At 38.2% G+C, this 27,113-nt stretch overlaps 2 protein-coding genes across 3 annotated transcripts in view; both read left to right on the forward strand.

Annotated features, from left to right (window-relative positions):
* The window catches only part of LOC119526280 (torsin-1A-interacting protein 2-like), a 52,584-nt gene that overhangs the window by 2,398 nt on the left and 23,073 nt on the right, over nucleotides 1–27,113 (forward strand). Inside the window, exon 1 of one of the 2 annotated variants that reach the window (XM_037825251.1) lies at nucleotides 24,040–24,179. The exons of the other annotated variant lie outside the window; for it this stretch is intronic. The gene's annotated coding sequence lies outside the window, so the exon portion shown is untranslated. Of the gene's footprint in view, nucleotides 1–24,039; nucleotides 24,180–27,113 lie in introns of those variants that run through there. 2 annotated transcript variants of the gene reach the window in all.
* LOC119526281 (torsin-1A-interacting protein 2) lies at nucleotides 24,173–26,211 on the forward strand. The gene has a single exon (XM_037825252.1). The coding sequence runs from the start codon at nucleotides 24,443–24,445 to the stop codon at nucleotides 24,836–24,838; it is 396 nt and encodes a 131-aa protein (XP_037681180.1). The 5' UTR covers nucleotides 24,173–24,442; the 3' UTR covers nucleotides 24,839–26,211.

The raw sequence follows: 27,113 nt of genomic DNA on the forward strand, positions 1-27,113 counted from the left end.
GAGACAGATGAGAGGTTCTACATATTACTGAATAATCAGTACATGTGTTATTTTGAAATTAAAAATGCTTTTAAATGCTGAGGAATGGCTTTCCAGGAAAATGGATCATGAGAATCTTTAAAAGCAGAGGCAGAGTAACTTTAACACATCTATTTTCCCTCTTTTGCCTAGGTAATAAGGATACATAAAGCTGGCTCTGCCTAACTGCTTCCCACACCTTGTAACCTTACAAATACCAAACTTCGTGAGGTAAAGCTAAACTCTTGTCAAACCAGATAATCTGCTGTAGATGTTTTCCAGACTACAAGGTTGGCCCAAAATTGGTTTATATAAATAGTTGACCATAGCCAATAAAATGAGGGCACCGCCACTGATGCCAAGAGGAGCCTGAGTTCTGGATGTTAGACATATACTTTGGGAATTTGATATATATAGAAGATTTCAGTGAAACAGAAGAGAAAACAGGTAAGAAAAGAAATTATTATAGAATACACTCATTCAGTTGTATTCACATATTTATTAAACATCTATTCTGTGCCAACTAAGATAGATAACTTTACCCTTAGGTGATATGCCACATATATTAGGGATGATAGGTGTACAAAAGTTATGATTTCAGATTAAATGACTAGCCTTGTCACATACCTCGTTATTAGAGCTAGATCCTGAAATCCAGGGTTCTTGCCACTAAATTTCTAAATAAATCAGCTCTTTTAAATGAAACATTTAAAATATTTAATAAAATAGTTTTTGGATGTGAGTTTTTTATTTTAGGTAAGCAGAAATCCATTATTTTCCAAGAAAGCATCTATCAATTCATTGTGCATAATATTCAAAACATTTCTGGTCAGATTGGGGAGTAAATACCTTTGGGGTTATATCTTAATAGAAAGGGGCAACATTATTACTTCTAATAAGGAAAAAGTGATTAAAATGTTAAATAAGTGAATTAAGGACACAGTAGCTGGCTCCATTTTTCCTTCCTTCTCATAAGTGATAGAAAAACCATTGAAAGACTTAAGGCTAATGAAAATGTCTAGCTAGAAATATTACCCCGAAATTTTCAACATAATGAAAATATCAGCATAATGAAATTTCTTATGCTAAGAAAACTTAAACTCAATGAAGTGAATGGAATCTAATATTCTTCCCTTTATTCTCTGAATTAGAAATTGAAGCCAATTAATGAACAGCATCAAAGAATGTAACCAGATCCTGTGACTTCTGTCAAAAGAGGATGATTAAGTGGTGAAGGCACTAAAAATCAAATTATATGAGGAATAATTCAATAAATATTTGAATTTCTGCTTAGTACTTGCCAGCCCCTTTTATAGTGCTGGGCATACAGCAGTGAACAAAATAGTCCAAAAGATAAACGTGAAATCCTCCCTGTCTTCTTGGAGTTTATATTCTATGGGAGGAGTCAGAAAAACATCAAATAAGTAAAATAGTGTATTGGTCATATATGTTATGGAAAAAATGAGGAAAGGAGAAGGGGTGATATTTATGTGGAGCAGTCAGTAGATTTCTTCTTTGTTATCTTGGATTTGTTCTAGAATTGGAAGAGGAAACCCTGAATTTTAGACTTACTTGACTTTGTCTCCAACCAAGAATGTGTTCTTGGGCAAATTGCTGTCCTTCTATCATTTATAGAATTAATTTATAACATTTACAACATTAATGGATCAAAATAATAGCTACTTTCTATTGATCATTTACGACTATCATTTAGCAGACACTGCTGCATACATTTTCTCATTTATTCTTCACAACCACTTTATGACGTAGGTAACGCTGTCCCCATTTGACACACCAGCAAACTGAGGCTTAGGTTTAGACAATTTTTTTTGAGAACACGCACCTAGTAATAGCAAAGGCCGGATTCCAAGTCATGTCTGACCAGTTCTTGCCATTATTATTCGGTTCTGCCTCTCACTGTCGTGGTTCCGTGGATTCAAAGGGTCAGGGTCGTCAGACGTCTTGCAGACATGCCTGCAGTTCCTATCAGCAGCATGAGAACCCCGGATGTCTGCGGTTCTGTGGTGCGCGTTCACTGCACCGCTTGCTCGGGCGTTGGCGTGCCGGGGTGGTGGTGGTGGACGGCTGGTGGAGGGCAGGGTGGTGGGGATAAGGGGTGGGACCCGGGAGTGGAGAAAGGGGGTACAAGAATGCGGGGGCAGAGGCGGAGGAACTACCAGTCCCAGCATGCCGCAGGCGCCTCCCGGCTGAGGTCGCCGTCACGCGGGCGGCGACCGGGACGAAGTCTGTTCGGCGGCGGCCGCCGCGGGGTGCAGCCCGGCGTTGTGGAGCTGAAAGAACACCGAAGGGCTCCTCTGTCGTTGACAGTCGAGGATTTAAAACCCCGCTAGAATTCGTGAGTAAACAAAGTGAATAGTCAACTTTTATGTGTTTCAGTATTTGATACCTTACTTTGAAAGCTCTTTCCAAAACGATTCCTCCCCACCCCCACTCCCTACGGCAAAAATACTAAGCGGGTAGAGTGGCCATATATTTTTGCTTTGAAGTTAGAAAGAAGCAAAACCTTTAAAACTATTAAACGAGATAAGTTGGAAATAAATCTTTGTTTTGGAGTTCACGATGAGAAGCATAATTCCCATAAGGTTCGGGAAAGCCTATCACTCCTTTACCTTCGTGAAGAAAGTTAAAGAACCTCGCAGGATCGCATCATTAGTCCTTACTAGATAGTACCTTTTTTTTTTTTTTAAGCGTTAATGGTGCTAAGAAGGGCAAAGTGTTAAGTTTTAAGAAGACCCTACCATTAACATTTTACTTACATAGTATATATGTACCCTACCTATTCTCAGTGGTATTTGACACCCGATGAAAAGTTTTACCCTTTTTTCCTTCTTTCAATAAAGTAATATTCTTTGTGAGTCGTGCTAACTTATTAGGCTTTATACCGTTCCACAGATAACAAATACGTTATCTTAATCTGATTAAACGTACTATTTTTTTTTCAGTTTATTTGTTTTTAGGTTTAAAGAAATATTTAGCGTCGATATGAGAGATCCTTTCCGTGTCTCTATTTTTGAAGAATTTGGTTGTGACAGCTACCCATATTTATGTTTTATTTTTTAATCACATGATTAGTATATAAATGGACAGTGGAAAATCATTTAATAAAAAAAGGAACTTCATGGTAGAGGAAATTAAATTCTTTGTGTGGATTAGAAGTTTGAAAAACTGACATTTGGTATGAAAACTTTGAGTGCCTCTCCTTCTTAAGGTTTATTATGCTGAATGCAGAGTCCACAACTTGATTACCAGTTTTGCTGCTTGTTTATCAGGTACCCTTGGTTGAGTCATTTAAGCTCTATTTTGTGGAATTTCCTTCCTTACGTAGAGAGATAATACAGTAACAGCCTAAAGAGCTTATATAATACACACATAAAGTAACTTCAGAATTTAGTTACTTATTTGGGGGATTATTGGACATTTTAATAATTTATCAAGACTTGTATATAATTTTTGCTAAACAAATTTTTGCCTATCAACGTTTAAAATTGTGTTCCATGGAAATCTACATTTCTCTGAAATGCCACCTAAATTTCCTGAAGGGTAGTTGGCTTAGAGAAGCCTTGCCTGCTTTTATCATTTTGAGGATGAAGAAAAGATTCCAAGTGTGAAAGCGTATATAGAGGTGGTCCACAACCTACTTCCAAAACTTAAAGATAAAAAATGGACTGTTTTTCTTTTTGCATTTAGAATTCTACCTGTATTAAAGTTTCACCAATGTTGCTTTATCTTATCAACAACTAGTTAAACTGTGTTTCATGAGATAAACAATGTGATGATTATAGTTTATCATAAATTATGTACAGAAAATCAACTATGTGAGAATAAGGAAGGATGTCCCCAACTTTGGTTATGAGCATAGACTTTGCAGTCAGAGCTGGATTTGAATTCTTGTTCTGTCACTATGTGACCATGGCAGGTTACCTTATCTCTCTGAGCCCATTTCCTTATCTGTAAAGTGGACTTCATAGGGTCATTTATAGTATTATAAATGGGATACTTGAACGACTCAATAAATGGAAATTGTTGTTACTGTTTGGGCTACTTTCCTCTTTACTAATGTAAAAGGAGTTGATACTTGATTTTGGTAATCAAAATAGTAAGGAATAAAATTCATCTATAGTTCCACAACCTCAATACATCAAATTGTTTAGAATTTTTTATATTTTCTGTCAGCCCTTGACCATAGGTGTACCTAATGTAAATGTAATATTTTTCCAAAAAGTCATAATTAGAACATTAATTTTTTAACTTTTGAGGGTTTTGTTTTAACTATACAAATAGAGCTTTTTTGTTCTGCCTTTCTTCTGATCTGCTAGAAGATCAGCTGCAGAACTTCCTTTTAGTGCAGTTTCCATTTACTTTGTCCGTTCCAAAAAATAAAACCTTTAGTTGCACCTTTATTTAATAATACAAGTAATAATAATTAACAGTTTTTGAGTACTTCTTTAGGATCCCCGTAGTGCAAAGTGCTATTGAGATTTCATCACAACACCTCACAACACCCCTTTCATCTAGGAAGTGTTATTCCCATCTTGTAGTTAAGAAAACCAAGGCATATAGAGATAGTTCACCAAATCAGGTGCTGGAGCAATCGTTCAGGCCTACTCAGTCTGGCTTTAGAAGACAGTGCTGTATTAGGTTCTGAATTTGTAGATTCACTGTATTGATATTAAGTCATACATATAAGCAGCAGTTGGTCCTGGGGGCTGACTTACAACTTTGTATAAACGTAACAGTATTTGTACTTTAAAACTTTATAACTTCTTTGACCACCAACTTAAAAAAAATTGTTATGGGAAAATAATAAAAAGGAATTTTTAGATCCTAAACAGATGGCACATTCACCTATATTTTTATTAGTTGAGGTAGCAAAAATATTATACCCAAGGCAAGTTGTTAAGTCTAAACATTCCTTTTTTTTTTTCATAATTTGAAAAGTAAATTAAACAGGTTTTTTAATGAAGGAAAAATAACTTTTCTTTAATGCAGTGCTTCTCATCAGCCTTAGAATCATCTGGCAAACATGTTAAACACAAACTCCTGCACCAGGAATTTCTGGTTTGGTAGATCTGGGATGGGGCCCAAGAATTTTTATTTCCATTTTGAACAAGCTCCCAGGTGATGCTAATGTTTTCCAGCTGATAAGTTTAGTAAGGGAACACATATTAGTAATTGTTATCCAGACAGTGATAATCTGAAGAAATAAGCATCATGAGTACTCAGATCTTGGTTTCTAAACACTATTTTTTGGTAAAAATGAACCAGGACTCTTTGGAGACATGGTTGACTCCAGGATTGGGGCAGGGAACATCTTCTGGTGCTTGAAATTAAAGAAATGCTCAAAAAAGTTTGGGGGCTTGTTGAAAAGACACAGGAGCCAATTTGAAGGCGCTCATAATGGCCAAAATTGGAACAATTTGAGCAACAAAATGAATAATGATAGTATCAGATTTTAATGCATGGAATTAAATAAATATCCGTGAGTCCATAGTGATATGAGTAATTGAATAAATAAATGGAGAGAAGGGACTACTCTTCTTTATAGAAGAATTCCAGTTAATAAACAGAGAAGGAAAGAGGGAAACAGAAAATCACCATTAGGTAAACACAGTAGTAATTGTTGCAGATGAAATCCACCTATGATGCTGGTGGGTGAAAATTTTGAGGAAAAACAAGGTATTTACATAGTTTCAAAGTATCTCTCCCAAGATTATTAACTACAAAGGAAAAATAGTAACTTGACAGAGGAGATATCATGTTAACCAGGCGATCATGGTTAACATTAACATCACAAGTAATAAACCCATGAGCCCCATGATACAATGCACTGAGGACACAGCATCATTTCTTTGGTTATTCTTGCCAAAACTGTATAACCTCATTCTAATCATAAGAAAACATTAGGCAAACTCAAACTGAGTGACTTTCTAAAAAAATAATTGATCAATGCTTTTCAAAAATGTCAGAGTCACAAAATAAAAAGATTATTAAAGTCAAGACTGGGGAGCTGTCACAGATTGGAGGTGACTGAGGAGAAATAACAATTAATGCACTGTGGGATCTGGGATTGGATCCTAGAATAAAAAAAGGGACATTAGTGGGAAAAAAAAGGCTGAAATTTGAGTGTGCTCCTGTAGTTTAGTTAATTGAATTGTATTAATGTTAATTTCTTGGTTTTGATCATTGTACTTCACTTATGTAAGATGTTGACTTTAGGGGAAGCTGCATGAAGAGTGTTAGGAACTCCTTGTACTATTTTTGCATTTTGTCTGAAAGTCTAAAATTAGTTTAAAATAAAAAGTTTAATAGAAATGTGTTGGCCTGAAGTAGATACTAAACGTGGTTAGCACAGTTGAGCTAAATATCGGTCAGTTATGCCAGCTGTTATTAGAAATCTTAACAAATTAAAAAAGTTTAGATCCTTTGTGCATTGCTTTTTGTCTCTACACAATCATCCTTAACCAGAGGCATAAGTCAAGGTAGTTGGGAGGGAGTAAGGGAGAAGAGCAGGTAGGGAAAGGAAGACTTTCTTTACTCAGAAAATATATAGAGTATTTGAACTGCTCCAGGCATCCAGTCTCCATGTAAATAACAGATCCCTAGAAGTAATTGGAGTGCCTTTTGCTCCTAGTTTAATACTTTTTCAACCCCCCTTTAAGAAATCTGGAATAGGTCACCAGTTATATAGTGAAAATACTGGAAAATGGATGGAAAAAATTGTGACAGTAGTAATACTGATATTTGGGTAAAGGAGTGGGCAAGACTTAGAAATTTAGTTTTAAACAGTGACAAAAAAAATAGCTAGTACAAGTGTAGACATGCCTAAGTTTGGCACCACATCTCACTGTTGAAAGCTGCATATTAGCTTAAAGATTTGGCTTCTGGTGCATTGAAACTGTAGATAGAATTTGAACCATGGACTTTTGGTCCACTAGGGCAAAGGTAGATTGAAATGTAGCAGTAAATTTCTAAGCCAGTTGTTGTACTTCATGGGTCACCCCCACCCCCTCAAAAAAAAAAAAAAACAAAGCATTGCACAAACACACCTGTTTTATTTGACAGTTCCTGAGATGAAAGAGAGGAGAACATTCTGCAGCTGTTTTTCACTCAGGATCATATTTTTCATTTGGCTTACCTGCTCTTAAGAGAGAACATTGTGTGTGCTAAATAGTAGTGAAGATTATTGTCCATATTCCTTCTTTCACTGATCTCAAGAACTTGCAAAATTAAAAGTAGTTCCTCACAAAACAGGTTGAAGACTTTAGGAGCATTTAATTTCACAATTTATTTTTAACACAATTATTTTAGGTTATGTGAATTTAAAAAGAAGAGTTATTCATTTTAAAGATACTTCTTAATCTCCTGTCACCTAAATGCAGAGCTAGTTATGAGGTATCAAACTCTTAAGATTTCACTTTGTGTATGAAACTTTTGAGAGAAATTATCTTACATGAAAAACAGACAATTATAATTGTTGATTGGCCTTAGTCTTTAATATTCTGTGCAAGAAAATGCTTAAAATGGGAACTCAAGAGGGGCTAAAGCATTTATGTTTTCTTTACATTACTATCGGCTATATCATATGAGGAGTCAGCCACGGCTGAAATCTAAGGAATATATTGCCTAGAGGAAGTCACTCCAATTTTGACTCAATCTGAAACTTACTATCCAGCCACTAAAAAGAATGAAGGAATTTCTTTCTATCAAAGGCGAAATTGAACTTGTGTCCTAATATCCATTCAGGAAATAATAAAGAGTGAAGTATAATCAGAAAATTTAGAGAAGGTAATTATTACTTATTTAATATAAGGTATAAAGCTGCCTTGGTTAATAGATGTAAAATTCAGTGGATTAAATAGAACTGTATATTCTATTTTGGTGTTAAAGTACTATTTTCTTATCCATATTATTTCTTCTAATGTTTAATTCAGTTCTCACACACTAAACACCTCACTTGTATTTTGTTTTGTATAGCATTTTTAAGTTAGGTAAGCTCTTAAACTTTGCTTTTTCCCCACTGTTGAACAGATTTGTTTGAAAATAACAGGCATTCAGGCTTCTCCTGTGGGCTCTCCTCTAGAGTCATGCTATTATCTTTTTAGGAGATCATCTTATCTCTACCTAAAAGCCCTTAGCCCTCATGTAAAGCATTGGTTTTCCTTTTAGATTCCCTGGGCATCCAGTTGTGTCAGATTTTTTGCTTTGTATCTACAGTGCATGGGCCTATCACATGTTAGTTCTCTCAGTAGCTTAAACAATTGTGCTTAATAATCAGGAGAGTAATGATGGTTCTCAAGGTATTTTCAGCATTTCCAAAAGCCTAATGGTAATCATGTATTTTCCTCCAGTCAACTGTTTTTGATATAATGGAGTTGAAGAAGGAAGCAGTTCCAGGATATCTAGATCTTGCCAACTTTCTGATATTTCAATATAAGCAATTTGAATGTTATCTCTAGTTTAAAATATTGAAAATTTCTAAACGAAGTGTAATAACCCTGGTTTTCTTTTTGTCTTATTAGAAGTTTTGATTGGCAGATCTACATGTCTGATTAATAAAAATTGAAAAATGGACTTACTACAACAGTGTAGATGTATGGACATTTTTCCAAAATGAGATCTGGGGGGGAGGTTCTGGTAATAACAGTTATCCTTAATAATAAAAAAGATTATGGGAGGCGGGGCAAGATGGCAGACTGGTGAGCTGTATGTTTTAGTTACTCCTCCAGGAAAGTAGGTAAAAAGCCAGGAACTGCGTGGACTGGACACCACAGAGCAATCTGTCTTTGGGCATACTTCATACAACACTCATGAAAACGTGGAACTGCTGAGATCAGCGAAATCTGTAAGTTTTTGCGGCCAGGGGACCCGCGCCCCTCCCTGCCAGGCTCAGTCCCGGGGGAGGAGGGGCTGTCAGCTCCGGGAAGGAGAAGGGAGAATTGCAGTGGCTGCTCTTATCGGAAACTCATTCTACTGATTCAAACTCCAACCATAGATAGACTGAGACCAGACACCAGAGACTCTGAGAGCAGCCAGCCCAGCAGAGAGGAGACAGGCATAGAAAAAAAAACAACACGAAAAACTCCAAAATAAAAGCAGAGGATTTTTGGAGTTCTGGTGAACACAGAAAGGGGAAGGGCGGAGATCAGGCCTTGAGGCACATATGCAAATCCCGAAGCAAGGCTGATCTCTCTGCCCTGTGCACCTTTCCTTAATGGCCCTGGTTGCTTTGTCTATTAGCATTTCAATAACCCATTAGATCTCTGAGGAGGGCCGTTTTTTTTTTTTTTTTTTAAATCCTTTTTGCTTTTTCTAAAACAATTACTCTAAGAAGCTCAATACAGAAAGCTTCAAAGAATTGAAATTTGGGCACGTCAAGTCAAGAGCAGAACTAAGAGAGCTCTGAGACAAAAGGCAATAATCCAGTGGCTGAGAAAATTCACTAAACAACACAACTTCCCAAGAAAAGGGGGGTGTCCGCTCACAGCCACCATCCTGGTGGACAGGAAACACTCCTGCCCATCGCCAGCCCCATAGCCCAGAGCTGCCCCAGACAACCCAGTGTGACGGAAGTGCTTCAAATAACAGGCACACACCACAAAACTGGGCGTGGACATTAGCCTTCCCTGCAACCTCAGCTGAATGTCCCAGAGCTGGGAAGGGGGAGCAGTGTGAATTAACAGAGCCCCATTCAGCCATCATTTGAGCAGACTGGGAGCCTCCCAACACAGCCCAGCAGCCCAGAACTGCCCTGGGGGGACGGCACTCACCTGTGACATAGCACAGTCATCCCTCAACAGAGGACCCGGGGTGCACAGCCTGGAAGAGGGGCCCACTTGCAAGTCTCAGGAGCCATACGCCAATACCAAAGACTTGTGGGTCAGTGGCAGAGACAAACTGTGGCAGGACTGAACTGAAGGATTAGACTATTGCAGCAGCTTTAAAACTCTAGGATCATCAGGGAGATTTGATTGTTAGGGCCACCCCCCCTCCCCGACTGCCCAGAAACACGCCCCACATACAGGGCAGGCAACACCAACTACACACGCAAGCTTGGTACACCAATTGGGCCCCACAAGACTCACTCCCCCACTCACCAAAAAGGCTAAGCAGGGGAGATCTGGCTTGTGGAGAACAGGTGGCTCGTGGACGCCACCTGCTGGTTAGTTAGAGAAAGTGTACTCCACGAAGCTGTAGATCTGATAAATTAGAGATAAGGACTTCAACTGGTCTACAAACCCTAAAAGAACCCTATCAAGTTCAGCAAATGCCACGAGGCCAAAAACAACAGAAAATTATAAAGCATATGAAAAAACCAGACGATATGGATAACCCAAGCCCAAGCACCCAAATCAAAAGACCAGAAGAGACACAGCACCTAGAGCAGCTATTCAAAGAACTAAAGATGAACAATGAGACCATAGTACGGGATATGAAGGAAATCAAGAAGACCCTAGAAGAGCATAAAGAAGACATTGCAAGACTAAATAAAAAAATGGATGATCTTATGGAAATTAAAGAAACTGTTGACCAAATTAAAAAGATTCTGGACACTCATAGTACAAGACTAGAGGAAGTTGAACAACGAATCAGTGACCTGGAAGATGACAGAATGGAAAATGAAAGCATAAAAGAAAGAATGGGGAAAAAAATTGAAAAACTCGAAATGGACCTCAGGGATATGATAGATAATATGAAACGTCCGAATATAAGACTCATTGGTGTCCCAGAAGGGGAAGAAAAGGGTAAAGGTCTAGGAAGAGTATTCAAAGAAATTGTTGGGGAAAACTTCCCAAATCTTCTAAACAACATAAATACACAAATCATAAATGCTCAGCGAACTCCAAATAGAATAAATCCAAAAAAACCCACTCCGAGACATATACTGATCACACTGTCAAACATAGAAGAGAAGGAGCAAGTTCTGAAAGCAGCAAGAGAAAAGCAATTCACCACATACAAAGGAAACAGCATAAGACTAAGTAGTGACTACTCAGCAGCCACCATGGAGGCGAGAAGGCAGTGGCACGATATATTTAAAATTCTGAGTGAGAGGAATTTCCAGCCAAGAATACTTTATCCAGCAAAGCTCTCCTTCAAATTTGAGGGAGAGCTTAAATTTTTCACAGACAAAGAAATGCTGAGAGAATTTGCTAACAAGAGACCTGCCCTACTGGAGATACTAAAGGGAGCCCTACAGACAGAGAAACAAAGACAGGACAGAGAGACCTGGAGAAAGGTTCAGTACTAAAGAGATTCGGTATGGGTACAATAAAGGATATTAATAGAGAGAGGGAAAAATATGGCAAACATAATCCAAAGGATAAGATGGCCGATTCAAGAAATGCCTTCACGGTTATAACGTTGAATGTAAATGGATTAAACTCCCCAATTAAAAGATATAGATTCGCAGAATGGATCAAAAAAAATGAACCATCAATATGTTGCATACAAGAGACTCATCTTAGACACAGGGACACAAAGAAACTGAAAGTGAAAGGATGGAAAAAAATATTTCATGCAAGCTACAGCCAAAAGAAAGCAGGTGTAGCAATATTAATCTCAGATAAAATAGACTTCAAATGCAGGGATGTTTTGAGAGACAAAGAAGGCCACTACATACTAATAAAAGGGGCAATTCAGCAAGAAGAAATAACAATCGTAAATGTCTATGCACCCAATCAAGGTGCCACAAAATACATGAGAGAAACATTGGCAAAACTAAAGGAAGCAATTGATGTTTCCACAATCATTGTGGGAGACTTCAACACATCACTCTCTCCTATAGATAGATCAACCAGACAGAAGACCAATAAGGAAATTGAAAACCTAAACAATCTGATAAATGAATTAGATTTAACAGACATCTACAAGACATTACATCCCAAATCACCAGGATACACATACTTTTCTAGTGCTCACGGAACTTTCTCCAGAATAGATCATATGCTGGGACATAAAACAAGCCTCAATAAATTTAAAAAGATTGAAATTATTCAAAGCACATTCTCTGACCACAATGGAATACAATTAGAAGTCAATAACCATCAGAGACTTAGAAAATTCACAAATACCTGGAGGTTAAACAACACACTCCTAAACAATCAGTGGGTTAAAGAAGAAATAGCAAGAGAAATTGCTAAATATATAGAGACGAATGAAAATGAGAACACAACATACCAAAACCTATGGGATGCAGCAAAAGCAGTGCTAAGGGGGAAATTTATAGCACTAAACGCATATATTAAAAAGGAAGAAAGAGCCAAAATCAAAGAACTAATGGATCAACTGAAGAAGCTAGAAAATGAACAGCAAACCAATCCTAAACCAAGTACAAGAAAAGAAATAACAAGGATTAAAGCAGAAATAAATGACATAGAGAACAAAAAAACAATAGAAAGGATAAATATCACCAAAAGTTGGTTCTTTGAGAAGATCAACAAGATTGACAAGCCCCTAGCTAGACTGACAAAATCAAAAAGAGAGAAGACCCATAGAAACAAAATAATGAATGAAAAAGGTGACATAACTGCAGATCCTGAAGAAATTAAAAAAATTATAAGAGGATATTATGAACAACTGTATGGCAACAAACTGGATAATGTAGAAGAAATGGACAATTTCCTGGAAACATATGAACAACCTAGACTGACCAGAGAAGAAATAGAAGACCTCAACCAACCCATCACAAGCAAAGAGATCCAATCAGTCATCAAAAATCTTCCCACAAATAAATGCCCAGGGCCAGATGGCTTCACAGGGGAATTCTACCAAACTTTCCAGAAAGAACTGACACCAATCTTACTCAAACTCTTTCAAAACATTGAAAAAAATGGAACACTACCTAACTCATTTTATGAAGCTAACATCAATCTAATACCAAAACCAGGCAAAGATGCTACAAAAAAGGAAAACTACCGGCCAATCTCCCTAATGAATATAGATGCAAAAATCCTCAACAAAATACTTGCAAATCGAATCCAAAGACACATTAAAAAAATCATACACCATGACCAAGTGGGGTTCATTCCAGGCATGCAAGGATGGTTCAACATAAGAAAAACAATCAATGTATTACAACACATTAAAAACTCGAAAGGGAAAAATCAATTGATCATCTCAATAGATGCTGAAAAAGCATTTGACAAAATCCAACATCCGTTTTTGATAAAAACACTTCAAAAGGTAGGAATTGAAGGAAACTTCCTCAACATGATAAAGAGCATATATGAAAAACCCACAGCCAGCATAGTACTCAATGGTGAGAGACTGAAAGCCTTCCCTCTAAGATCAGGAACAAGACAAGGATGCCCGCTGTCACCACTGTTATTCAACATTGTGCTGGAAGTGCTAGCCAGGGCAATCCGGCAAGACAAAGAAATAAAAGGCATCCAAATTGGAAAAGAAGAAGTAAAACTGTCATTGTTTGCAGATGACATGATCTTATATCTAGAAAACCCTGAGAAATCAACGATACACCTACTAGAGCTAATAAACAAATTTAGCAAAGTAGCGGGATACAAGATTAATGCACATAAGTCAGTAATGTTTCTATATGCTAGAAATGAACAAACTGAAGAGAAACTCAAGAAAAAGATACCATTTTCAATAGCAACTAAAAAAATCAAGTACCTAGGAATAAACTTAACCAAAGATGTAAAAGACCTATACAAAGAAAACTACATAACTCTACTAAAAGAAATAGAAGGGGACCTTAAAAGATGGAAAAATATTCCATGTTCATGGATAGGAAGGCTAAATGTCATTAAGATGTCAATTCTACCCAAACTCATCTACAGATTCAATGCAATCCCAATCAAAATTCCAACAACCTACTTTGCAGACTTGGAAAAGCTAGTTATCAAATTTATTTGGAAAGGGAAGATGCCTCGAATTGCTAAAGACACTTTAAAAAAGAAAAACGAAGTGGGAGGACTTACACTCCCTGACTTTGAAGCTTATTATAAAGCCACAGTTGCCAAAACAGCATGGTACTGGCACAAAGATAGACATATAGATCAATGGAATCGAATTGAGAATTCAGAGATAGACCCTCAGATCTATGGCCGACTGATCTTTGATAAGGCCCCCAAAGTCACCGAACTGAGCCATAATGGTCTTTTCAACAAATGGGGCTGGGAGAGTTGGATATCCATATCCAAAAGAATGAAAGAGGACCCCTACCTCACCCCCTACACAAAAATTAACTCAAAATGGACCAAAGATCTCAATATAAAAGAAAGTACCATTAAACTCCTAGAAGATAATGTAGGAAAACATCTTCAAGACCTCGTATTAGGAGGCCACTTCCTAGACTTTACACCCAAAGCACAAGCAACAAAAGAGAAAATAGATAAATGGGAACTCCTCAAGCTTAGAAGTTTCTGCACCTCAAAGGAATTTCTCAAAAGGTAAAGAGGCAGCCAACTCAATGGGAAAAAATTTTTGGAAACCATGTATCTGACAAAAGACTGATATCTTGCATATACAAAGAAATCCTACAACTCAATGACAATAGTACAGTCGGCCCAATTATAAAATGGGCAAAAGATATGAAAAGACAGTTCTCTGAAGAGGAAATACAAATGGCCAAGAAACACATGAAAAAATGTTCAGCTTCACTAGCTATTAGAGAGATGCAAATTAAGACCACAATGAGATACCATCTAACACCGGTCAGAATGGCTGCCATTAAACAAACAGGAAACTACAAATGCTGGAGGGGATGTGGAGAAATTGGAACTCTTATTCATTGTTGGTGGGACTGTATAATGGTTCAGCCACTCTGGAAGTCAGTCTGGCAGTTCCTTAGAAAACTAGAGATAGAGCTACCATTCGATCCAGCGATTGCACTTCTCGGGATATACCCGGAAGATCGGAAAGCAGTGACACGAACAGATATCTGCACGCCAATGTTCATAGCAGCATTATTCACAATTGCCAAGAGATGGAAACAACCCAAATGTCCATCAACAGATGAGTGGATAAATAAAATGTGGTATATACACACGATGGAATACTACGCGGCAGTAAGAAGGAATGATCTGGTGAAACATATGACAACATGGATGAACCTTGAAGACATAATGCTGAGCGAAATAAGCCAGGCACAAAAAGAGAAATATTATATGCTACCACTAATGTGAACTTTGAAAAATGTAAAACAAATGGTTTATAATGTAGAATGTAGGGGAACTAGCAGTAGAGAGCAATTAAGGAAGGGGGAACAATAATCCAAGAAGAACAGATAAGCTATTTAACGTTCTGGGGATGCCCAGAAATGACTATGGTCTGTTAATTTCTGATGGATGTAGTAGGAACAAGTTCACTGAAATGTTGCTATAGTATGTAACTTTCTTGGGGTAAAGTAGGAACATGTTGGAAGTTAAGCAGTTATCTTAGGTTAGTTGTCTTTTTCTTACTCCCTTGCTATGGTCTCTTTGAAATGTTCTTTTATTGTATGTTTGTTTTTTTTTGTTTTCTTTTTAACTTTTTTTTTTCATACAGTTGATTTGAAAAAAGAAGGGAAAGTTAAAAAAAAAAAAAAAAGAAAAAAGACAAACAAGGAAAAAAAAAAAAAAAAAAAAAAAAAAAACGATGTAGTGCCCCCCTTGAGGAGCCTGTGGAGAATGCAGGGGTATTCGCCTACCCCACCTCCATGGTTGCTAACATGACCACAGACATGGGGGACTGGTGGTTTGATGGGTTGAGCCCTCTACCATAAGTTTTGCCCTTGGGAAGACGGTTGCTGCAAAGGAGAGGCTAGGCCTCCCTGTATTTGTGCCTAGGAGTCTCCTCCTGAGTGCCTCTTTGTTGCTCAGATGTGGCCCTCTCTCTCTGGCTAAGCCAACTTGAAAGGTGAAATCACTGCCCTCCCCCCTACGTGGGATCAGACACCCAGGGAAGTGAATCTCCCTGGCAACGTGGAATATGACTCCCGGGGAGGAATGTAGACCCGGCATCGTGGGATGGAGAACATCTTCTTGACCAAAAGGGGGATGTGAAAGGAAATGAAATGGGCTTCAGTGGCAGAGAGATTCCAAAACGAGCCGAGAGATCACTCTGGTGGGCACTCTTACGCACACTTTAGACAACCTTTTTTAGGTTCTAAAGAATTGGGGTAGCTGGTGGTGGATACCTGAAACTATTAAACTACAACCCAGAACCCATGAATCTCGAAGACAGTTGTATAAAAATGTAGCTTATGAGGGGTGACAGTGGGATTGGGAATGCCATAAGGACCAAACTCCACTTTGTCTAGTTTATGGATCGATGTGTAGAAAAGTAGGGGAAGCAAACAAACAGACAAAGGTACCTAGTGTTCTTTTTTACTTCAATTGCTCTTTTTCACTCTAATTATTATTCTTGTTATTTTTGTGTGTGTGCTAATGAAGGTGTCAGGGATTGATTTAGGTGATGAATGTACAACTATGTAATGGTACTGTAAACAATCGAAAGTACAATTTGTTTTGTATGACTGCGTGGTATGTGAATATATCTCAATAAAATGATGATTAAAAAAAAAAAAAAAAAAAAAAAAAAAAAAAAAAAAAGACCTATACAAAGAAAACTACATAACTCTACTAAAAGAAATAGAAGGGGACCTTAAAAGATGGAAAAATATTCCATGTTCATGGATAGGAAGGCTAAATGTCATTAAGATGTCAATTCTACCCAAACTCATCTACAGATTCAATGCAATCCCAATCAAAATTCCAACAACCTACTTTGCAGACTTGGAAAAGCTAGTTATCAAATTTATTTGGAAAGGGAAGATGCCTCGAATTGCTAAAGACACTCTAAAAAAGAAAAACGAAGTGGGAGGACTTACACTCCCTGACTTTGAAGCTTATTACAAAGCCACAGTTGCCAAAACAGCATGGTACTGGCACAAAGATAGACATGTAGATCAATGGAATCGAATTGAGAATTCAGAGATAGACCCTCAGATCTATGGCCGACTGATCTTTGATAAGGCCCCCAAAGTCACCGAACTGAGCCATAATGGTCTTTTCAACAAATGGGGCTGGGAGAGTTGGATATCCATATCCAAAAGAATGAAAGAGGACCCCTACCTCACCCCCTACACAAAAATTAACTCAAAATGGACCAAAGATCTCAATATAAAAGAAAGTACCATAAAACTCCTAGAAGATAATGTAGGAAAACATCTTCAAGACCTTGTATTAGGAGGCCACTTCCTAGACTTTACACCCAAAGCACAAGCAACAAAAGAGAAAATAGATAAATGGGAACTCCTCAAGCTTAGAAGTTTCTGCACCTCAAAGGAATTTCTCAAAAAGGTAAAGAGGCAGCCAACTCAATGGGAAAAAATTTTTGGAAACCATGTATCTGACAAAAGACTGATATCTTGCATATACAAAGAAATCCTACAACTCAATGACAATAGTACAGACAGCCCAATTATAAAATGGGCAAAAGATATGAAAAGACAGTTCTCTGAAGAGGAAATACGAATGGCCAAGAAACACATGAAAAAATGTTCAGCTTCACTAGCTATTAGAGAGATGCAAATTAAGACCACAATGAGATACCATCTAACACCGGTTAGAATGGCTGCCATTAAACAAACAGGAAACTACAAATGCTGGAGGGGATGTGGAGAAATTGGAACTCTTATTCATTGTTGGTGGGACTGTATAATGGTTCAGCCACTCTGGAAGTCAGTCTGGCAGTTCCTTAGAAAACTAGATATAGAGCTACCATTCGATCCAGCGATTGCACTTCTCGGTATATACCCGGAAGATCGGAAAGCAGTGACACGAACAGATATCTGCACGCCAATGTTCATAGCAGCATTATTCACAATTGCCAAGAGATGGAAACAACCCAAATGTCCTTCAACAGATGAGTGGATAAATAAAATGTGGTATATACACACGATGGAATACTACGCGGCAGTAAGAAGGAACGATCTGGTGAAACATATGACAACATGGATGAACCTTGAAGACATAATGCTGAGCGAAATAAGCCAGGCACAAAAAGAGAAATATTATATGCTACCACTAATGTGAACTTTGAAAAATGTAAAACAAATGGTTTATAATGTAGAATGTAGGGGAACTAGCAGTAGAGAGCAATTAAGGAAGGGGGAACAATAATCCAAGAAGAACAGATAAGGTATTTAACGTTCTGGGGATGCCCAGAAATGACTATGGTCTGTTAATTTCTGATGGATGTAGTAGGAACAAGTTCACTGAAATGTTGCTATATTATGTAACTTTCTTGGGGTAAAGTAGGAACATGTTGGAAGTTAAGCAGTTATCTTAGGTTAGTTGTCTTTTTCTTACTCCCTTGTTATGGTCTCTTTAAAATGTTCTTTTATTGTATGTTTGTTTTCTTTTTAACTTTTTTTTTCATACAGTTGATTTAAAAAAGAAGGGAAATTTAAAAAAAAAAAAAAAGAAAAAAAACAAGGAAAAAAAAAAAAAAGATGTAGTGCCCCCTTGAGGAGCCTGTGGAGAATGCAGGGGTATTCGCCTACCCCACCTCCATGGTTGCTAACATGACCAGAGACATAGGGGACTGGTGGTTTGATGGGTTGAGCCCTCTACCATAAGTTTTACCCTTGGGAAGACGGTTGCTGCAAAGGAGAGGCTAGGCCTCCCTGTATTTGTGCCTAAGAGTCTCCTCCTGAATGCCTCTTTGTTGCTCAGATGTGGCCCTCTCTCTCTGGCTAAGCCAACTTGAAAGGTGAAATCACTGCCCTCCCCCCTACGTGGGATCAGACACCCAGGGGAGTGAATCTCCCTGGCAACGTGGAATATGACTCCCGGGGAGGAATGTAGACCCGGCATCGTGGGATGGAGAACATCTTCTTGACCAAAAGGGGGATGTGAAAGGAAATGAAATAAGCTTCAGTGGCAGAGAGATTCCAAAACGAGCCGAGAGATCACTCTGGTGGGCACTCTTACGCACACTTTAGACAACCTTTTTTAGGTTCTAAAGAATTGGGGTAGCTGGTGGTGGATACCTGAAACTATTAAACTACAACCCAGAACCCATGAATCTCGAAGACAGTTGTATAAAAATGTAGCTTATGAGGGGTGACAGTGGGATTGGGAATGCCATAAGGACCATACTCCACTTTGTCTAGTTTATGGATGGATGTGTAGAAAAGTAGGGGAAGCAAACAAACAGACAAAGGTACCCAGTGTTCTTTTTTACTTCAATTGCTCTTTTTCACTGTAATTATTATTCTTGTTATTTTTGTGTGTGTGCTAATGAAGGTGTCAGGGATTGATTTAGGTGATGAATGTACAACTATGTAATGGGACTGTAAACAATCGAAAGTACAATTTGTTTTGTATGACTGTGTGGTATGTGAATATATCTCAATAAAATGATGATTAAAAAAAAAAAAAAAAAGATTATGAACCATTAAGCCCTAATGGTTCTGGAACATTTCAGGTTGGGAGTCTTTCCAGGAAAAAAACAAAAGCACGTTATCTACATAAAAATTTTTGTAGGTAATTTCAGGGTATTCAGGGCTCCCTGAAATCTGTATTGGATCTTTTTGTGTGGAACTGGAAAATTTATGCAGGGTGATTTCCCTCCATGCCCGTTCCAATGTATACACACAGTTGTAGAGCATCCTGTAGCTTTGTAAACAGCTTATGCAGAAGACTTTCTAAAACTTATAGTGGTTAAGATTGCAGGTTCTGGAGCCATTCTGCCTGGATTCAAATCCTAGTTCCTCTCCTGTGTGACCTTGGGCAAGTTGCTTAACCTCTCTGTTTCCTTAACTGTAACAGTGTGATAATCCCTCATGGGATTATTGTGAGGATTAAATGATTTTATATATGAAAAGTATTTAGAACAGAAAGTGGCACTTGATAAATGTCAGTTACTGTTACTATAATATTATCTCTCAGACAGAGGGTTATTGTAGACTGTTGAATACCTGGCCATATGAGGTTCTCTTGGGCTGTATCATGTCTGGAGGAAGGGTCCCTTTTTCTAATTCACACAAAGGCACCATATGAAATAGCAATGTCCCTGCACACAGATGCATGCCTTCCTAACCATGGCAAATTATTACTGGCAATTGATTGTTGGCTGTACTTCAACAGTTAAGTACCTACTCAGTTTAACTAACATCATATTTTCATCTCTCCTCTGAGTAGGGGACTAGCTTTCTCTTTTCCAAGATTACTTTTCTTTTCCATACCACCGTTAGGTAGGCCTCCTTCACTTTATTTCTGTGAAAAAGATGGCTGCTTACGATTTCATGGGAAAAACAAAGATCCTTTTATAGGGCTCTTCTCTGTCCCAATACACTAGTCACCCTCTTTGCCTCTCAGCAGAGTAACTGCTGCTTCCCTACTTGTCTACAATGTGAAAATTTAGCTTTGCCTTAATTTTCTGTATCCCTATGGCATTTCTACTCTCTTCTTTTTTTAAGTTGTGAAGTATTGAGTAGAGATTATGTAAGCTATTAGGATTTATGATACATTGTACATTCTTGTACCTTCACCCAGTTAAAAAAATAATAATTACCATTACCTTTGAAATGCTCAGTATGCCCTTCCTGAACCCATTCCCGTCCCTTTCCAATCCCTTTCCAAGCTTTCATGCTTATCCTTCTTTTGTAGTTTTATTGCATATTTATTCCTAAACAATACATTAGTTAATTTTACAAGCTTTTGAAATTTTATATAAATGCAAACTTAATATAAAAGAGTATGTATATATATGCTGCTACTTGCTTCCCCTCTCCCCCAACATTATGTTCTTGACTATCATCTATGTTTATATGTGTAGTTTTCCATTGTAGGGCTGTGTCACAATTTATCCATTCTCCTGTCCCTGGACATTTTAGCTGGCTTTTTTGCTGTTACACTCAGTGGTATCATGAATATTTTTATTCATGTTTTTAGATGCACATGTGCAAGTTTCTCTAGGGTGTGTACCCGGGAATGGAATTGCTTAGTTACAGGAAATACACATTTTCAGCTTTACTAGATAGTGCCAAATTAATTCCAAAAGTAGTTGTACTAATTTACACTCCTATTATGAGGGTATAAGGATTCAAGTTGCTCTTTATTCTTGCCATTTATTCATTCAAGAAATATTTGTTGGGCACTTAGGGCAGCAAATAAAAAGACAAAAATCCTTGCTTTCATGGATTTTGTATTTCAGTGGAGACAAATAGCTAAAATATGTATCAAATGGTGGTACATGTCTTATGGAAAAAATAAATCAAGGGTAGGGTTGTTGTCTCACTCCTCTTAGAGCCATATGGTATTAGAGTCCGAGGGGATGAGGGCTGACCAGGAGTCCTGGGTTTCACTTAGTGATTATTATGGAAATAAGGGGTGTTCCAACCCAGCTTAATCTAAAACTGAAGAACACACCAGGCTCAGAAGCGGTCAGGTTTAATTGGGACTTAAGGACAGGAAATGGTTTCACGGTTGTGGCTGCCTGTAGAAAGTGAACCACGCAGAAAGAGAGGAGTGCCAGAGGGGGTGGCTTATAAAGACTTAGGTCCTTAGGGTGTGACAGTGGAGTTTCAGCAGGGTCTCATGAGATTTGGGTTTTAACAGTGATCAGGGTAGGGGAGTTATAATGCTTTGACCATACATTCTTTCCCCCACTCAGGGGGTTTGTTGACCTTTGACATCTGTCCCAGTCATGTAGGTGGCTAAGTGCACTGAAAATGGAGGAGGGAGTGGGACCCTGGGTCCTCACCAAGGGCGTGATGAGGTTGGTTCTGATGCTTTCAAGAAGGTAAAGGTAGTGAAACTGTGAATATTGCTGGGATGGGGTGGGGTGGGAGAATCTTGCCAGGAGCATTTCTGTGGCTCTCTCTTAACTGCTATCCATTAAGTAGTGATGAGCCTAGGGAATGAGTGAGGAGGCTGGTAATGATGGTAATATTCTGAGCACTTGGAGTTTGGAGCTCCCTCTAGACTCCTGCCCATGGTGGTGTAGAGGACTAGGGAACAAATGGGGCAGTCTTGTCTGGAACAAATGGAACAGTGCAGTTCTCTTATTTTCAGGAATACTCGGAACTCTGGTGCTTTCTTGACACTTACAGTTGGAGGAGTGAAGGTTGGGAGAAGAGTGGACTTATTCTGAGCACTTGGAGTTCTGGTGCTTCCTCTTGACTTCTGCCATTGCAGGTGTGGAAACCTGGGAGGGGTGGTTTTTGCCTAGAGCATGTGGCACCCCTATTGTCAGATTTGTTAATTTTTGCCAGTCTGGTGGATGTGAAATGGTATCTCCTTGTGCTTTTAATTGCATTTCCCTGATTTCACTCTGAAATGCCACAATTTGATATGTTTTTAATGTCAGACTTTGTTCTAAAACTTTACTCTTTTGTGTATAATGAGCTCCACAGTTGTGTGGCTTTTATTCATCATCTATCTGTATCATGACTAGATACCCCAAATTTCTCAGTTCAACAAATGGAACTTGTACTCTGATAGCTCTTACAAATAAGACCCTCTGGGAAATCTGTAATCCCCAATGTTGTCACCACCATATGTGAAGGTGTTTGAGCTAGGAACTCTGCCTTCTGTTCACTCTGCCTGAGGATCTGAATTGGTAGCCTTTATTCATGAACTGTTACCTAACCTCAAAAAACACATCAGTTTCTACATCGTCTCTGAGGCTGGTCACCTCAACTGGGGCTACCATCAGAATATGGATCCCATGTTCCAGCACTCTCAGAGGTTCTTCAGTTGCCTTTTATACTTGCCATTTTAAATTCTGAGAAACAAAGAGCTGTTATTGTTAATCTGTAAGGAAAATGCTTTGACTAACCACAACTAATGCTGTAACTCTCTGCTTTTCAGGCCAAATCATTATATAGTTGTAGTGATACCCACAACCTCTCCAGTGTTCCGTAGCAGTCTCACAGGATCAAGCCTAAGGATTCAAAAAGAACACTGAGAAAGGCAGGGTATACAGTGTATTTTGATTATCTGTTGCATTCCCTAGGTGGCCATCAAGTTTTGTATATCCTACTACCCCATCTTGCTTGAATGTTAACATTCAGTGTCATGAAGGAGTACAAAGATGGTGATAGTATCTGCAAACTCCAATTGATTTACTATACATTCCCTAAGAATAGTTCAGGTCTATCACCTTACTTGCCTTCTCAATCTTAACAATAAGAATAAACGTATAAATTGGACACGGCAATGAGATCTGTCCTTCTTGGTTTCTTCTTCAACCTTCAGAAAGATTTCATCCAACTTCCTATGATTAGTTATTAGGAATATTATCTACTAATTTTCTAAGTTGTTTCCTGAATTGATTGAAGCCTGCTGTGGAAAGGCTATCACCATCATTAAGAAATGTATTGACATTAATCCTACATTGGGCATATCATATATGGTACCCATTCATGAAAGAAATATACAAGAAATCTAAAAGTTTTACCAGGTTCAACATGATTTGGTATTTATCTTATTATTCCCAAAGTGCGCAAAAGCCATGGAAAAAAGAAATACAGCCCATAAAAAATTAATCTAGTACTAGTAGAAATCTTAAATGAACCAAAACCCTTCCTAGTGCTCAAATAAGCATAAGAACAGCTTCCAACAGATAAAATGGTTTGAACGGGGAAACCCGTGAGACAGTTGTCATCCACCTTGGCTAACTCAAATGATTTCCAAATGCATGTTTCTAATAATAATATTGTGAGCAACTACAAAAGCCCATATGAGTCGTCTGAAGTTTTATCATTTTCAGGTATGTGAGGCATTCCCAGACCCTCCAACGATCTCACCATCAGCTACTTTCCTGTCACTGGGTCCTGAAAAAGGTCCTCCCAAGAAAGACTTCATTGGATCCACACTGGAGAGTATTCTACCACGTTTTCCTGACTCCCCTACATCGCTGTAAAATGTCAAGGCCTTAAGACTTGGGTACGTGTATTACAACAGCAAGAGTGCCAGCACCAACAAAAGACCCATTGGACTGTCAGCTCATCTATTTCACCAAGCAGACATAATAACCTTACCAGCAAAGCAGAGTAAGCCAAGTGCCTCCGCATGATACCATCACCAACTCATAACGTGCAAGAAAAAAATAACTGATTTAGACTAGACCCCTAATCTAACCTTGAGAGGCTGAGATTTGAAGGAGCTACTCTGAGATCTGTGCTGCTAGTAAGTGACTGATAACATTATAGACTGATTGGGACCCTGAGTTCAAAGATTGAATTGCAATTGAGTGAAAAATAAACAACGAAATTTTGAAGAATTGCACAGAGGTGCAAGTCATATTTAATACTCTTCCAAGTAATGTGGGTTGGTCTGAGAAATTGCTAAACTAAACCTGTAATAGCACTGGTTATTTGGGTTATCTCTCATTACAGTTGTTGCCTATTGTTGTTACATCGCTCCCCCCTGTGTTGTCTTTGTAGGCCCAGATGTTCTCAGATAATTCACATTGTCCAGATTGTGGACAACAGTGGTTCCCTAGTTTAGAACTAGGCCATTGGTTGTACCAAACTGAACTTGTTGAAAATGAGTGTTACCAAGTATTCTTAGACCGTATAAACAGAGCTGATTATTGTCCTGAGTGTTATCCTGATAATCCTACTAACAGAAGCCTTGTTCTTCCTTGGTCTTTCCCACTTGAGTGGGCTCCCCAAAATCTCACCAGGTGGACCTTTGAAAAAGCTTGCCATCCGTTTCTTCTGGGGCCTCCGCTAGTTAGAAAAAGGATACATGACTCGAGAGTAGCTGGCTTTAACCCTGCATTACAGTTAATCTTGACCAGAACAGACAAAACCTTAAACAAAAAACTTGGCCGAAACAAATAACCTCTAAACAGTCAAAGTCATGGTGACTCTAGAGGTTTTATGGTAGTAGCCCAAGGAAGATGGGAAAAAAAACTTGTTTCTAAATCTGACCCAGACCCTCACTACCTTGGGGAACTGTGTAAATTGTTGGATTTGCTTCCATGGCCTTGGTGTATTTTGTTCAGCATGACTTTAGTTAGTATTCTAGCCAGACTGTTCATCTAGAACCAAACCAATCTATGTTCCCTTTAAATGATGTTTTGGAAATGGCCTATTCCCTTCTAAAAGTTCCATGGTCTAATTATTTACATGTGACTAATTAGTCCTGGAGGCGAGGCCCCATATGCTTACTCATATATATCATTTATTCACCATTGGCTCTGTTTGGCCCATTCTCAGTGTGACTGTGACATTATTGATAATTGGTCACTGTCAGAAAAATCTGACAACACCTACCCAGGTTACAGAAAAGCATGCATAAATGCCACTGCCTATAGTTTAGCTGGCTCTGCATAAGCAAAGACCTATCCTGTCTTTGTGGTGACTGGACATACAGTGTCATCCCCTGGAAGTGGAAAAGTACCTGTACTATGAGATATGTCATAGAAGGAGTCATCAGGCCTCATTCCATATATATATTATGGACAATCCAGGGGAAGCATCTTTCTTAAAACTGAGAGTCTTGCTGGATATTGGCCACACTCTGGCTTTCACTTGTTCATGAGAATCATGGAACCAGAATTGGGTTTAAACAAATTAGAAAAAGTTGTTGAAAACATCTCAGAGGCCACGGAACAATTTTTAAAATGCTACTAAAGATGGTAGGTAATCCAGTGGTGTGTAGCAGCTCAGTTTACCAAGGACCCAAGTTCTTTCTGTCCTTTTCCCTTGGATCCTTATCATATTGGCTTTTTGTGCTCCGTGGTTGTTTCCTTATAAATACAGTATGGTTTATTGCTGCTCCAGATATTTTAATCCCAATCAAAGACTGGAAGTACGGAGCAAAAGGCTTTTTCGTTTCATGTTTCTGTCTTTTTATTTGGGAAGAAAATCTTCCCCCAAAGTCCCTAGCTGAATTTTCTTTTTACATCTCATTATTAGGTACTGGTTCACAAGAGAGCCTTGGCAATCGACAGAAGGGGCTGCAGTTGGTATTGCCTGGACAGGGCACAGTGCATCCCCTGATGAAATAAGTGTTCTTTTAGGAAGGGAGAAGTAGGGAATGACTGTTGGTATGCAAAAAATCACACCTGCCATGTGTTGTGAAGCCTAAATTTGTTAGTCTGTATAAAGAATGTACTCCAGAAATCCATCCTGTATCTGCCTTATTTCTGTTACGATGGAGGTTCTCTCCTGTTATATTACTTAATAAACTGTGTGGACTGCTAAATTGAGTGAAAGTGACTTAGTTTTCATTGACCCTTGGTTAAGAAGGCCTTCGGTATCTGAAGCTCTTCTTAAAAAGTGAAAATTTACTTTTGATATAGTGCTTTTGAAGATAAGTGTTATGATCAAGATTATTATCCCCTAAAATTTTTCAATGATTAGAGAATACTTAATGTTACAGGGACACATATACTAAGAAACACTATATGTATGAAACGTTAAATATCAAAATAAAAGGTTTTCTTGAAATAATAAGGACAAACTAGAATGGATCTGTGCAATTAATTCTCAGATTTTGGTATGTCTAAGAAATATGTGGGAAAGCTTGTTTAAAATGCAGATTTCCTGGTTCCTTTCAGAAATTTTGACTCCTTAGGTCACTCATGGGGCCCAGGAATGTGCCTTTTATAAATAGCCCCCAGGTGATTCTTGTGCAGGTAGTATACAGACCATACTTGAAGAAACACAATAGCAGCATGTTCAGGGTAGTTAGCTATCTACCTTAAAAGGATGTGAACCTGAGTACTCATAATACTGCAAGGTAGTAATATTTATTATATTTTACTTTGCTGGTGACATATAGAGAGATTTCATGTCAGACTGAAAGTCACTGTTGATATTTCAAGTTACGACTTAGTCACATTTTTCTGATATTGAATAACCGGGATTGTTCTCTGGCCATCCTCACAAGCAGTTCTGTTTGTTGTCATGATCTGTGTTAATATATAGACAAAGGAAAGAAATTTAAAAAAATATTAATTTTAATATTAAGAAGGATATTTTGCCTTTAACTTGATGATTACATTATCACGTATCTGTTATGTGGTGGGTTCTCAGCACATTATGTGGTAGAACTCATAAAATTGAACAAGGGAGAAAATTTAAGAAGCTTTGTAGCTTTTCAGCATAG

This window comes from Choloepus didactylus, chromosome 2 (genome assembly GCF_015220235.1).
Source record: "Choloepus didactylus isolate mChoDid1 chromosome 2, mChoDid1.pri, whole genome shotgun sequence".
NCBI lineage: Eukaryota > Metazoa > Chordata > Mammalia > Pilosa > Megalonychidae > Choloepus > Choloepus didactylus.